This window comes from Pundamilia nyererei, unplaced genomic scaffold (genome assembly GCF_000239375.1).
Source record: "Pundamilia nyererei isolate P.nyererei 1_Seehausen unplaced genomic scaffold, PunNye1.0 scaffold00062, whole genome shotgun sequence".
Taxonomy (NCBI): domain Eukaryota; kingdom Metazoa; phylum Chordata; class Actinopteri; order Cichliformes; family Cichlidae; genus Pundamilia; species Pundamilia nyererei.
The window spans coordinates 1,739,087-1,751,157 of NW_005187463.1; the positions used below are offsets into that span (position 1 = coordinate 1,739,087).

A 12,071-nucleotide genomic window follows, 5' to 3' on the forward strand; every position below is an offset into this window, starting at 1 on the left:
GAAACACCAGCTTTCATAAGTCATAATAAGTTCATAAGTCATGATATTAGCATATAGCTTTACTTACTTTACTCATGACCTTTTCTGGGATTTGATTGACATAAGAAGTGGTAAGAGTGGTGCAAAGGGCTGGATGCACTGCCTGAGAATGTGAGAAAAATCATTAAACAACAAGCAGTGAGGAAAAGAAAAGGATAGATGAAAAGACCAAGAAGAGGAGGGTGTGGGAGATGCTCACGGGGACCAATTACAAAGCCAGTAAGTACTCAGCGTCTGTGAGTATGCATGTCTGATTGTGTGTCATTCTGTGGTTCCAGGTAGCTTGACGTGCTCTGGGATGGCCAAGGTTTCAGTCTGCCCGCAGGCTCTACTGGCACTGAGGGAACAGACTCGGGCTTTTTGCCAGGAGACAAGACATGCCCTCCTCAATAAAGACTCTTTGCGCAGCATTGAGGACAGGCTGGAGGCCTCTGAGGAGTATCAGGTTTTTCTCCATGTCTGTCCTGTTAAAGCCACGACTTGCCTTTCACTCTATTACTCGACGAATGCACTCACTACGCTGCACTTAATTTTACGTCATGTCTATTTCTTACTTACTGGGAAAACTTTTATTCCCAAGCAACATCTAACTGAAAGAAATGTACGTGTGAAACTGATCAGTGGTCTAAAACCCCTCACCCTGCTTTCTCTCTTGTTTCTCTATACAGAAACTATCAGGAGAGTTAGCATGTCGTTTCAGAGAACTTGTAAAAGACATGGAAGAATATTTAAATCCACTCCTCAAACAGTTTGACTTCTCTTGCTTAAGGTGAATATGTCAGACACTTTAATTCCTAACAACTACATATTCCCTACATGTGTTTTTTTAACCCAGGGAAGGAGACTTTAACACTTTTTTAATGCTCAGAAATCTGAACTCAATTATAAAAGGAGCTACTGAATGGAGTGTTTGAATGATGTACAATTCAAGTGTATGTGAATCTTTTGTATTGTTTATGCCATGGTTTATGTACACAGGGTTTTAGTTATGGAACAAATGTCTGACCAATTCTGATAATATGAATGGTTTATACTTTAAATGCCTCTACATAAGTGTAGTTTTGCTGATCCTCACCTGGTCTTATCTTCAGGCCAGATGCTGCATCTCTGCCAACCCCTGAAATGGCCAAAACCAAAGAGAAAGAAGAGAAAGAGAGCTCAGGTAAAGGAGCAGTGAGCTGTTGAACATACGCTTGCCTGTGTCTCTGACAGCCTAAGGTTCATATGGTTATTTTTGCATCGAATAAGGATTTTAAAAAGCATTAAATTGTCATAAATCCAGATTGAAAGGGTTGTAATTACCTTTAGTCATGTCATAGGAAGAATATTCAGAGCATGACACCAATTTTACCTCCTCTGCACATTTAGAGTATGCAAAGTGACTGAAGCCTATGCCTTTTTTAAAAGCATAAAGATCCATATTGTTTAAGGCTATTAATGTGGCTAGGTTGCAGTACACTCATGGGAATCCTGATGATTAGGAAAGAAAGAGGAATGCAGCCTTACTAGCCAGCCTGCAAACTGTGCTGTTTGTTGAAGGCATGATTCCTCTGTATCATATGAACCATTATTCCAAAATTTGGTGGGATTTTTCTACTGCACATTGTTGGAATTATCAAGCCATCTACAGTTTTCTTTTTAAATACTTTTAGTTCTGCACATATGGTTAAAAACTGTACAGGTTGATGCCTTATAATGTCTGTACAGTTGGGAGTATATTGCTCTATGACATTTACACTGTCACAAAATATGTGATGCATGTGAAACTTGTACTTTTATGTATATGATATATACAGTTAAAATGCCAACTGAACCAGGGGAGTATGTGGTGGTACTGGCAGACAAGAGGTTGCTGGAGCTTCCTCTGGAATCCATGTCTATCCTGAAAGAAGATAGCCTGAGTTCTGTGACTCGGGACTTTTCCCTTCAGCTTTTTTACAGTCGCCTAAAGAGAGAAGAAAAAGGTAATACATTCACACATGTATATACTCTAAAATATTTGTAAGCACGAACTAAATCTCTTACCCTTTCCAAGGGACCTGCAACTTTAAGACCAGTAGCCATGTGAAAATTGATTGTATTTATATGTAGCCCAATAAAGAATTTATATCTGACATTTATAGACTACAGCTACATATTTGCAATACTCCAGCCATTCAATGTGACTGTGAGGCATTGCTAAACCATGGGCCTTAATTTAAATTAATGGACTATTAAAAAGGTCCTAAGTTTGACTTTGTTATAGTCGAGGACACAAACACCCCACACACACTCAAACACACTCACGCACACACACATTCATATATATTTGAAGCGGAGGTCTATAAATGAAGGAAGCCCTTTCTGGGTTGCCTAAACCCACCCATACATAGGTGTACGATCGGACCTTTGCCTCACATCACATAATTCCTCGTTATCTGAGTGAAAAATAGCTTACATTTGCAGAGGTATCTTGACATCAGGATGTAGACTGCAAGCAGCCATCCATAGAAATCTGTTCAGGAGAGAAAGGTCATTTCACATCTTGCTGTCATGCAGAATTTCATGAAGACGTCTGTGAAGTGAACACCACAGCCTTTTTTTTTTCTTTTTTTAAATAGATGTCCATTAACTGTGTCTCCTGCTTGTAATCAGCAGACACAGTCAATGGTCCACAATGGTCCGCAAAAAGGCACCACGTCAAGTTTTTCGTAAACTGTTGCACACTTACTGTCTTGACTTGCTCAGCGTGCCAGAAGATGAACTGATTGCAGGGTTTAGAGGCAGAAAAAAGAAAGAACCTTAACCGAAACTGACACACTGTCATTTTTTTCTCTTTCGCCCTTCGAAATTGTATCCACATTTATTAAGGTTTTTGTTTCAGATAAATCAACCAACATGGCTGCAAAGCTATAAGGCAAATAAATGAAGCCTAGGACAGTATTCACATTGTGTTTTTATTTTTGATACAGTAAAAACAGAAACAAATGAGCATCATTTTAATCAACTTTATTACACATATCGTGCCCGGTCCAGTTGTTTCCTTTCTTTTTTTGGGGGGGTTGATGGTGTTTCAGTGCTTGGGGGATTAAGCACTTTACTATTTTGGAAAGGAATAGGTGAATAGAAAGGAGGTAAAAAGAGCACTGAATGGGATCCTGCAGACATCTGTACCTTTTTAAAGGTTGAATCATTTGCATCGCTTGAGTCACTGTTCAAAGGTTACTGTTAAACTACTATTTATGTATGTGTGTGTCTGTGTATCCCTTGAGACTTGTATGCCACAGATGGGAAAATATTACAACAAGCTTTTCTTAATACATCTTTTGATGTCTGGATCAAACACACGGGTGACGATCAGACCACAGAAAAAATTAGTGTTTGCTTTTTTTCCCCCAGACCATGATTACCATAATTTTGACATCTACAGTTTACCATTGTGTCAAGAAGATGTAGCGCCTGAAACCACTTTTGAAAGGGCTATTTGTTATTCTGTGCACTGCTTTGCATGAAGTACACACAGGACAAATTAGCACAAACTATAAAAAGATTGCCCTCAGGGGGGTAAACACATGCTTTTGCACGCATGTCTGTTCTTACTGCTTCTTAAGATTTTACTGTGTGTGTTACTGAGTGATCAGGTTGTGTGATTTTAACTGTACAGTCAGATTTTACATTTAATTTTCACTTAGGAAAAAAACCATGGTGCTAAGCAGTTTTCTATATTAGAATTTTTTTTTATTGCCAGAAAGATTTATAATTAACTATGGGAGTCACAGCAAACTGCGGTGGGTGGTCTAGATTAAGGTAGAACATACTGATAGCATGTAGTCAGTGATGCTGTGTGATCTTTAAAAACATCCTGATATGAAAGGTATGCAGTCAAAATATTAACATAACATTTGAAACAGAGTAAAGGCATTTTTATTCAATCATACTGAAGTAATTATAAGATGAGGTGCAGTTGTGTTAAGGCAATGGTCTCCTATGTGCAGGTACTTGGTGATGTTAGGAAGGAAGGACTTCCTTCTAACAGGACAAGACCTGGGGCAGAACCAGGGTCAGGGAGAGACAGCTACTACTACTATTGTGGGGTTGATAAAGTGCTACTACATCTACTTTCAATCCTTGGGAGGGTGAGAATAAAGAAATGGGAGAAAAGAGGAGAGGCAACAACAAACAACAAGGCCAAGAAACGATGGACCATAGAAAGAGAAAAGAAAATGTAATGACATGCAATAGATTGTAAATACAAAAGTGAAAAGAGTGAGTGCTTAAAAATTCTCCAGTGCATAATGACCAACACGCCAGAGCCCACAACAGTATAACTAAGGTTCAGGATCATGTTATTCATTCCTAACTACAGCGGTCCCTCACTATATCACCGTTCACTTTTCACAGCCTCGCTATTTTGCAGATATTTTTGGGGGGGTGCAGTTTTGCATGGTTTTTTTGTTTGGTTTTTTTTACATTGTGGTTTGCATCCTGATCAGCTGTAGATTTTCAATCAATCTCGTGTCGTGTCTCCTGTACAGTACAGAATGCGTTCAGCTTGTCAAATCTACATAGATCTTCACTAGCAGAAGACAACAAGCATAACAGTGTCAATGTCAAAGGATTAGAAGGTGAAACCAAACAGTCAGATTAGTCAAACTTTACTCTACTCATTCTTCTTGCTTCCTCTACGTCTGTACCATTGATTCTCTGGCAGCTGCTCTATTCCCATGTTCTGGACCTGAAAACAGGGTTTGATCTTTGGTTCGTTCTATAATACTGGACTTATTTTTCTACGAAGGTTTGAACTTTGAGAGTGTTTAAACAAGAGAGAAACGTGTGAAAATGTTAATGCCTGTCTGAGAAAAGTGTATAAAGTGTGTAAGTCAAGGGTTTACAGCCTTAAAACATCTATATTAATTGTAAAAAATAAAGTTGGCTACTTCGTGGATTTCACCTATCGTGGGTTATTTTTGGAATGTAACACCCACAATAAACGAGGGACCACTGTACAAGGTTTATCAAAAAGAAACGTTTGAAGCAAACTTTTAAACGGCAGATCCTGTCCATGTTCCACATGAGGGGGAACCAATACTGTCTACTTTTGGAAACTCAAGGGACCATAAATGACACAAGAGCTTATCGGAATGATTATTATGAGCTATTAAGAGTTCTTTAAGAGACGACAGAGCCTGATTATTCAGGACATTGTATGTAAAAAGAAGAATTCTACATTCAGGATTGGAGACAAGCTGATATGGGAGAAATATGTCTCTCTGTTAGTCTCTCTTAATACTCTTATTTTGGCTTTTCGGTTCAGCTGATGGCTCTTCATGGAGCCTTAGCCTGATAATAAAGGATTGTAAGGACTATAATGCATGAACTAGTTTTTGATATTTATGAATAGATTAAATAAATAAGTTTTAGTAAATGATGTTCGGGTTAAAGGGCGTAACCTGATGAGGATGCATGTTTATAATCGTTAAAAAAAATGAAAAGTAACTTTGCGTTTTTCTGAGATGTGCATTATGCAAAGATCTGACTTTAATGACATGTTTGAGTACATGCTATAGTAGGACGTTTGTTATCAAGGCGGTTGGGTTATTAAAATGTGTATATCAGAATGGATGTTCATAGGTAGTTTACCTACTTTCGTTTTAAGAGATGTTACGGTTTTATTTTTTATTCTCTTTGTTATTTTACTCAAAATTGCTTTTTCCTAAAAGATCAAATGGAAGTTTGGGATATGCCAAATTAGTTGAATTGTTGCATTCAGTATCTTTGCAACATTTGAACAGATTTCACTTTGGAATAGTGTTGGACTGGTCAGCCAACAGATGGAGCCTTCTTCTACAGCCTGCTAATGGCCTGACACTAAAAATGGAACAACAGAATAATAAAAATAAACTTAATGTTTTCTACCTTATTTATAATGTATAAAGCATCAGTTTTGAGTAATGCACTGAAAATGATAACACATGCTAATAGCAAGTGTTTTCCTTTGCAAAGGCGTTGCAGCCAGGAGGAAACCTTTGGTTCTTCTGTCACCAATAAGTGCCAATGACTTTGCTGTCTCTGAGAAAGTTGTTTTAAAAAAATAAAAATTATTTACCAGTCCAAAAGCTGTGTAGTCTGCCCTGCAGACAAGTGTATGTATTAATTCTGCTTCCTGTTTGTGGCAGTTGAAAGTGACAACAAAAAGGAGACCAAAGGTGGCAAGGGAACTAAAACGAGGGGAGATCAAAGCCAAGTCATCAAAGCGGTGAGTTCAGTAAATTAATCTGGGCCTGCCAGATACAGAAAGCAATATTCCTTTTACCTCCTGTCAGCACTGGCAATTATTTAAGTTGCTCCCCGCGTCTCTTTTAAGTGTGGTTTTCAATCAATTACATAATGTTTTCATAAAGATCCTACCTAGTTCAAGCTTCTGGGTATTTATCCCCTGTTGTGCATCACTTCTGTTTTTTCATCAAACCCTCTTTTCTGCTTCTGTTTTCTCAGTCGTGATATACATTAGTTGGCACATATAAGTGTGTACAAAAGAATATTTGCATGTTTGCACATTTATGTGATATGTCATTTATTTATTTCCACTTTGTATACATTTTTAGCTGCTTTGAGCTGTAAAAACTAAAATTTGTTTACCCAGGTACCTGCCAGTCATGTGCTGCCTTCTAACACCTTTCCAGTGGACATGCGTAACTTCAAATGTATCTTTTCAGAATTACTTTTGTTAAACAGAAATATGTAATTTCACATATACGATTGGGTATTTAATTCAGTTCATTTAATTCAGGTCCGTTATACTTCTTAACATGCCTTTTAAAGATCTCGTTGATCCTTACAATGATGGCCACTTTGGTAAGTAATTTGTTAATATTAGCGGAAGAGAATGGATGGATGGATGGATGGATGGATGGATGGATGGATGGATGGATGGATGGATATATTCAAAGACATGCAACTGGTCATTGTAGGTTAGATTCAAATTCAAATTCAAATTTTATTTGTCACACACACACAACCATACACAGTATGACATGGGGGTGAAATGCTTGTAGCTGTACAATGCCCGACCATTAAATGACAGAAGAAAAGTTTTACAATATTTACAATTTACTACAAAAATTTACAAATTAACTTAGGAATTTACAGTAAAGAATGTGCAAATAGCAGAAGAGATTATAAAGATAAGGATTATAAATTATAGGAATTATAGGATTATAGGAAATGTGTGGTGGTGCGTGTGGTGACGTGTGTGAGAGTCCAGTCTTATAGTGACGTGTTTGGGAGAGTCCAGTCCTACACCTGGTTCAGAGCCTGAATAGCCTGGGGGAAGAAGCTCCTCCTCATTCTCTCTGTTTTGGCCTTAAGGGAGCGGAAGCGCTTCCCAGACCTCAACAGTGAGAAGAGTCCATTGTTGGGATGGGAGAGGTCCATCATAATCTTCCTAGCTTTGGACTTGCACCGCTTGGTGTAGATGGACAGCAGGTCAGGGAGCTCTGATTGAAGTTTAAGATGTCTAGAATAATATACACTATATCACACAGAAGGGACCAGTTTGAGCATGAAGATGAAGGAGATTTTGGAAACCCAGCATGTAACTCATCTGTGGGAGGGCTTCATGGGCAGCAAACAGACACCCAGGTGAGTCTTAGAGTGCAGCAAATCAAAGTTATACACCATTTTTTCCCTCTTGGCTCTTTGAGCACAGCAACAGCCAACTGTATCTGTTATATTCAACACACGACCAGTCACTTCTGCTTTGCTAACATGTCTTCATATTTGTTAAGCCTGTCAGAAATGGAGCAAATGTTGTGCAGATGCAGTGGCTTTATTTACCTGGGGGTGGAACACTTCATGGAAAACATACCACCTGACAAGCTAGCATCCCTCAATTTGTCTGGTACGTTTACACTCATTTTCCCGTCTGTGATTGTAGTATTTATAAAGGAATGTAAAGACAATGCATTTACTGCTTCCATCTCATAATTTAATAACTCACAGTACATTCATCACTTTGTTATGGCTACTACTGCATGTGAGCATTAAAAAATACGAAGACTGTAATGAGTGGAATGACACAGAACCAGCCAATGTCATTGTCACACTGACATGAACTTCATAAGGTTGTTCTTAGTACAGACAAAGCAAAGAAAAATGGTATTTTAATTATATACATGAAATGATAACCTAAATAATTTGTGACATGGTTGGCATACTTGGAAGATGTTTGATAAGGTAATACTGTGTTAATAAGGCACCAATGACGGGTTTGGGAAACGAGAAGGAACAGAGGAGTGAAGTTGACACATGGAAGAGGAAGAGATTCGAGAGCAATAAGAGAATACCAACAACAAAAACACGGCAGAAAACAACAGTCATCTGTTCTCTTATATGTATCAGTTCATGAAATCACACAAAGTTTTGAGTTTCCTGACGTGTTTTAGGTGCTAGACTGGGGTGAAAACAACAGGCAAAATACTGGAATGAATGAACAAACGAATGAATGAATGATTAAAATTTGAAGCAGCTTTGTAGATTATGTAAACAGTAAATGGAGCAGTGGGCTTAATCTCCTTAACTCTGTCAATGTTTCATTCCCTGAGTGAGTATAAATATAAATATCCTTGCACTGCAGTGAGAAATCAATGAGGTTTTACTAGCTAATACTTGGAATAACATTTCCTCAACTTCACTGAGTGCCTGTAATAAATAAAGTAATATCAAAAACATAATGAGGATTAATGATTTTGACTTTAATACTGGGTCATGCTCACTGGGAAGGCTGCTGTTAATTGACTGTATGGAAATAATGTTTTGTAAAAATAAATTTAACAAGGGTCATTTACACGTTCTTCTTCAGGAGTTGAAACTGTAGAAGAAGGGTAGTCTAATCCCAGGAACTTTTGCCTGTCGTAATCTGTTTACTGTGAGGAGACATTCTGAGTGATTATAGAAGGCTTCTTCAATCCTCCCTTTCAGCAGTTTTTAAATAAATGATAACTGGCACTAAAAATGCTTTTTACACTTTCAAAAGATATTTTTTAAAAAACAACTGTGCTTCACCTTCACGTCCCCTTTCATCTCCTTCACCAGCAAGCAAAGGTAATCTGAGATGTGATTGGCAGTGTGCCACATATGTCCTGCCCCAGGCCGGACATATGTGGCACCCACTAGACCGACATTAGTGCTGCTAACTATAGTGTGAATGACACAGTGGTCTGAATTGCAGCTGTTACTTCACAACACAGTCGATTGTTACTGCTTAACTGGCCAACATGATGTGATTAGGTTTTGTTCAATTTATGTTTTTCGGGGAAAGTGGTGTCATTGAGGACATGTAGCACCATGTATGTTTGTATGTATGTAGCTTGTATGTTTTTATCCCTCAGTTGTAAAAGGCTGACGGGGTATTCTCATCACTCTATCGGGCGGTGTATGTGTGGTCATTCCGTTACAGTTACCATTTAAAAAGGTGGTATTCAGAATACAGTTACTTTGTTAAAATAAATGGATTACACAGCGGTCTTTTCCTGTTTCGTATGTTAGGCTGTCCCCTCTCTATTTTTGGTCATTCCACGCTGGTGGAAACCCAAACAAAACGCATTAAGAGGCTCTAATTTCTGGGTCTCAATCTTGTGGCCCATTTCACCTCTACTTGCGCATAATGATGTGACGAAATATTTTTTTAAATTGTTGTTCAAAAAATTATTTAATATGAGGGCAATAGGCAGAGTGTTACAGGCATAGCCCTAAGGAATGTAGCCTCATGGGCAGTGTAGCCCAGTTGTAAGTAAGCTATTAAGACTCGACTGTACACTGTGTTCATGTTTTCCTCCGAAACAATAAGTTCCATTGGAGCAGCCTTTCAATGCCTCTCTCTGTCTCTCGCTAGCAAAGTTGACCCAGACAACAAAGTAAAGCTAGTTTTCAGCTACAAGCCCGACACGAACCCGACATATTAACCAGAGGTCCCTTTACTACGGTTCGGAGCAGCAGACCTTTTTTATATACACGCAGGATAGTTTTCTATACGAGATCGCTGCAAACAGTGCTGCCTTACCTAATGTCCACCCTACTGTTACTCATTTTATATTAAGATTTAAAAATCTAGTTGGTATTGCTATGTCGAATAACCTTCAGTAATAGTAATAAATCACACAGCAATAGTACATTCATGTAGTTGTAAAAAGCATGATAATATATTAAGTAATCCAAAGTATTCAGAATACGTTACTCTCATTGAGTAATGTAACGGAATACGTTACAAAATACATTTTGGGGCATGTATTCTGTAATCTGTAGTGGAATACATTTTAAAAGTAACCTTCCCAACACTGGCTGAGGGGTATCACTGGCAATCACGGAGCTATGCTGTTGTAATATTTACTATCTAAATAAGCAAGGTCTTCTCTATAAAAGGCATTCTCTAGAAGTCCCAGTGTGCTGTTCCAGTAGCTTTACATAAAACTGAGCATCAAGAGGGGTCCTCGCGGAGGTGCCGTGTGCATGTGGATGCTGACATTTGAACTGTATGCTGATTAAAACCAGATACAGGCTGATACAGTGGTGACTGTATCCGTGGTTTTCAGAAAGAATTGTCAATTTTGAATGTCCAACTTAAATGAGCCAGCCTTGAGAAGCTGCCATAAAATCTATGAGGGTGTACCCTTTGTATGAGGATCGCTTCTGCTCTCACCACCTTTGGCTTTCCATTTTTACCTATGAAAAGGTCAGGGGGCGGTGCTCATATGGCAAAATATAATTTACTCCACACGGAAACAACATGTCCTGGACTGCAGTCATCCTGACAAAACAGTACTTCATACAAAATAAGACTCTTTAAAGAACAAAAATACTTTAATGTTGCTTTGACAACAACCTCAGAGTTGAATGCATTTACTGCCATACTAAAAATGAAACAGCTACAAAGCCAAAGGGTTTGGAAACCAACATTACTGTCTCTGTCAGCTGGAGTAAATGTAGCAGACAAAAGCACCAGTTTTTCACAGCCACAGGTCGAGTGCCTGTGTGCTTCTACGTACATGGAGTGTCCAACGAGCATGTGCAGGAGAATCCTGCTAAAAGCCTCTTTGTCTCTTAAACTAACCTTCTGTCATAACTTTTCCATATTTCATCTCATGTTTCTGTTTTTGTAAATCAGATTGAGAGTTGGTCAGATGTGGGGCCGAGGCTAAAATGTCATGTTTTAGTTAATTAACACGCACTGTCCCTCTGTTATTCACAGCAGCTTTAATCAGTTATCTCTCAAATACATCATACACCCCTCAACTTTATTTCAAAAATGTAAACATTTTAAGCACAACCTTGGTCATTCATTGTGCTTAACAGCGTAATTAAAATAAAAGTAAAAAGATGCCATGCATTTAGCATATATCTTATCCTTTTGTTTAGCAAGAGACTTTTCTTAAAATTACCCAAAGTATTGAATGTTCTGTTGCCAACTAATGATGGCAATAATGTTTTTTTCCTTAGAGTGCCACATGGCTCTGCTCTTTGACCAGGTTCACAACAAGGCCAGTGTTCCCCGTCAGTCCAAACTTGGCAGGCAAAGGAGGTATTAAAGAAGTTAGAATGAATGAAATACTAACTAAATTTTCCATTTCTGTTTTGCCTTCCTAAAGCATTTTCCAAGTTTTTGTTTTCTTGGCAGTATTTTTGACTGTTTGCTTGGTAAAGGTTTGTAGACAACATTTACTCCCTTTGTGTCTTTACTTTGCTTCTCTCCAGTGCAGGAACGTTTGCCCTGCAGAATCCCGTGGAGACTGCTCTGCTGCTCAGTTTGAGTGGTGCTGGCTGTATAGTCCTGAATCAGTGGCACAGCAGCTTTCAACAGAACACACATAATGTGACCGCTATTTTAGACAGTAGGTTCTGGGCGTGTATTTAAAACGTTACATTACTGCAAGCTGAGATTGTAAATTAGTATGTGTAAATATTTACTTTGCACCTGTGGGTATTATTACGTTACATTAGCACTCTGTGTGTGTGTGTGTGTGTGTGTGTGTGTGTGTGTGTGTGTGTGTGTGTGTGTG

At 38.5% G+C, this 12,071-nt stretch overlaps 1 protein-coding gene across 1 annotated transcript in view; it reads left to right on the forward strand.

Moving 5' to 3' along the window:
* cfap46 (cilia and flagella associated protein 46) overlaps positions 1-12,071 on the forward strand; it is a 63,725-nt gene that overhangs the window by 50,992 nt on the left and 662 nt on the right. The window contains exons 47-57 of the mRNA XM_005735163.1: positions 318-484; positions 708-808; positions 1,131-1,201; positions 1,836-2,003; positions 6,195-6,274; positions 6,662-6,722; positions 6,841-6,873; positions 7,563-7,659; positions 7,806-7,918; positions 11,512-11,593; positions 11,767-11,903. Of these exons, the coding sequence (XP_005735220.1) occupies positions 318-484; positions 708-808; positions 1,131-1,201; positions 1,836-2,003; positions 6,195-6,274; positions 6,662-6,722; positions 6,841-6,873; positions 7,563-7,659; positions 7,806-7,918; positions 11,512-11,593; positions 11,767-11,903 (1,110 nt within the window). The remainder of the gene's footprint in view (positions 1-317; positions 485-707; positions 809-1,130; positions 1,202-1,835; positions 2,004-6,194; positions 6,275-6,661; positions 6,723-6,840; positions 6,874-7,562; positions 7,660-7,805; positions 7,919-11,511; positions 11,594-11,766; positions 11,904-12,071) is intronic.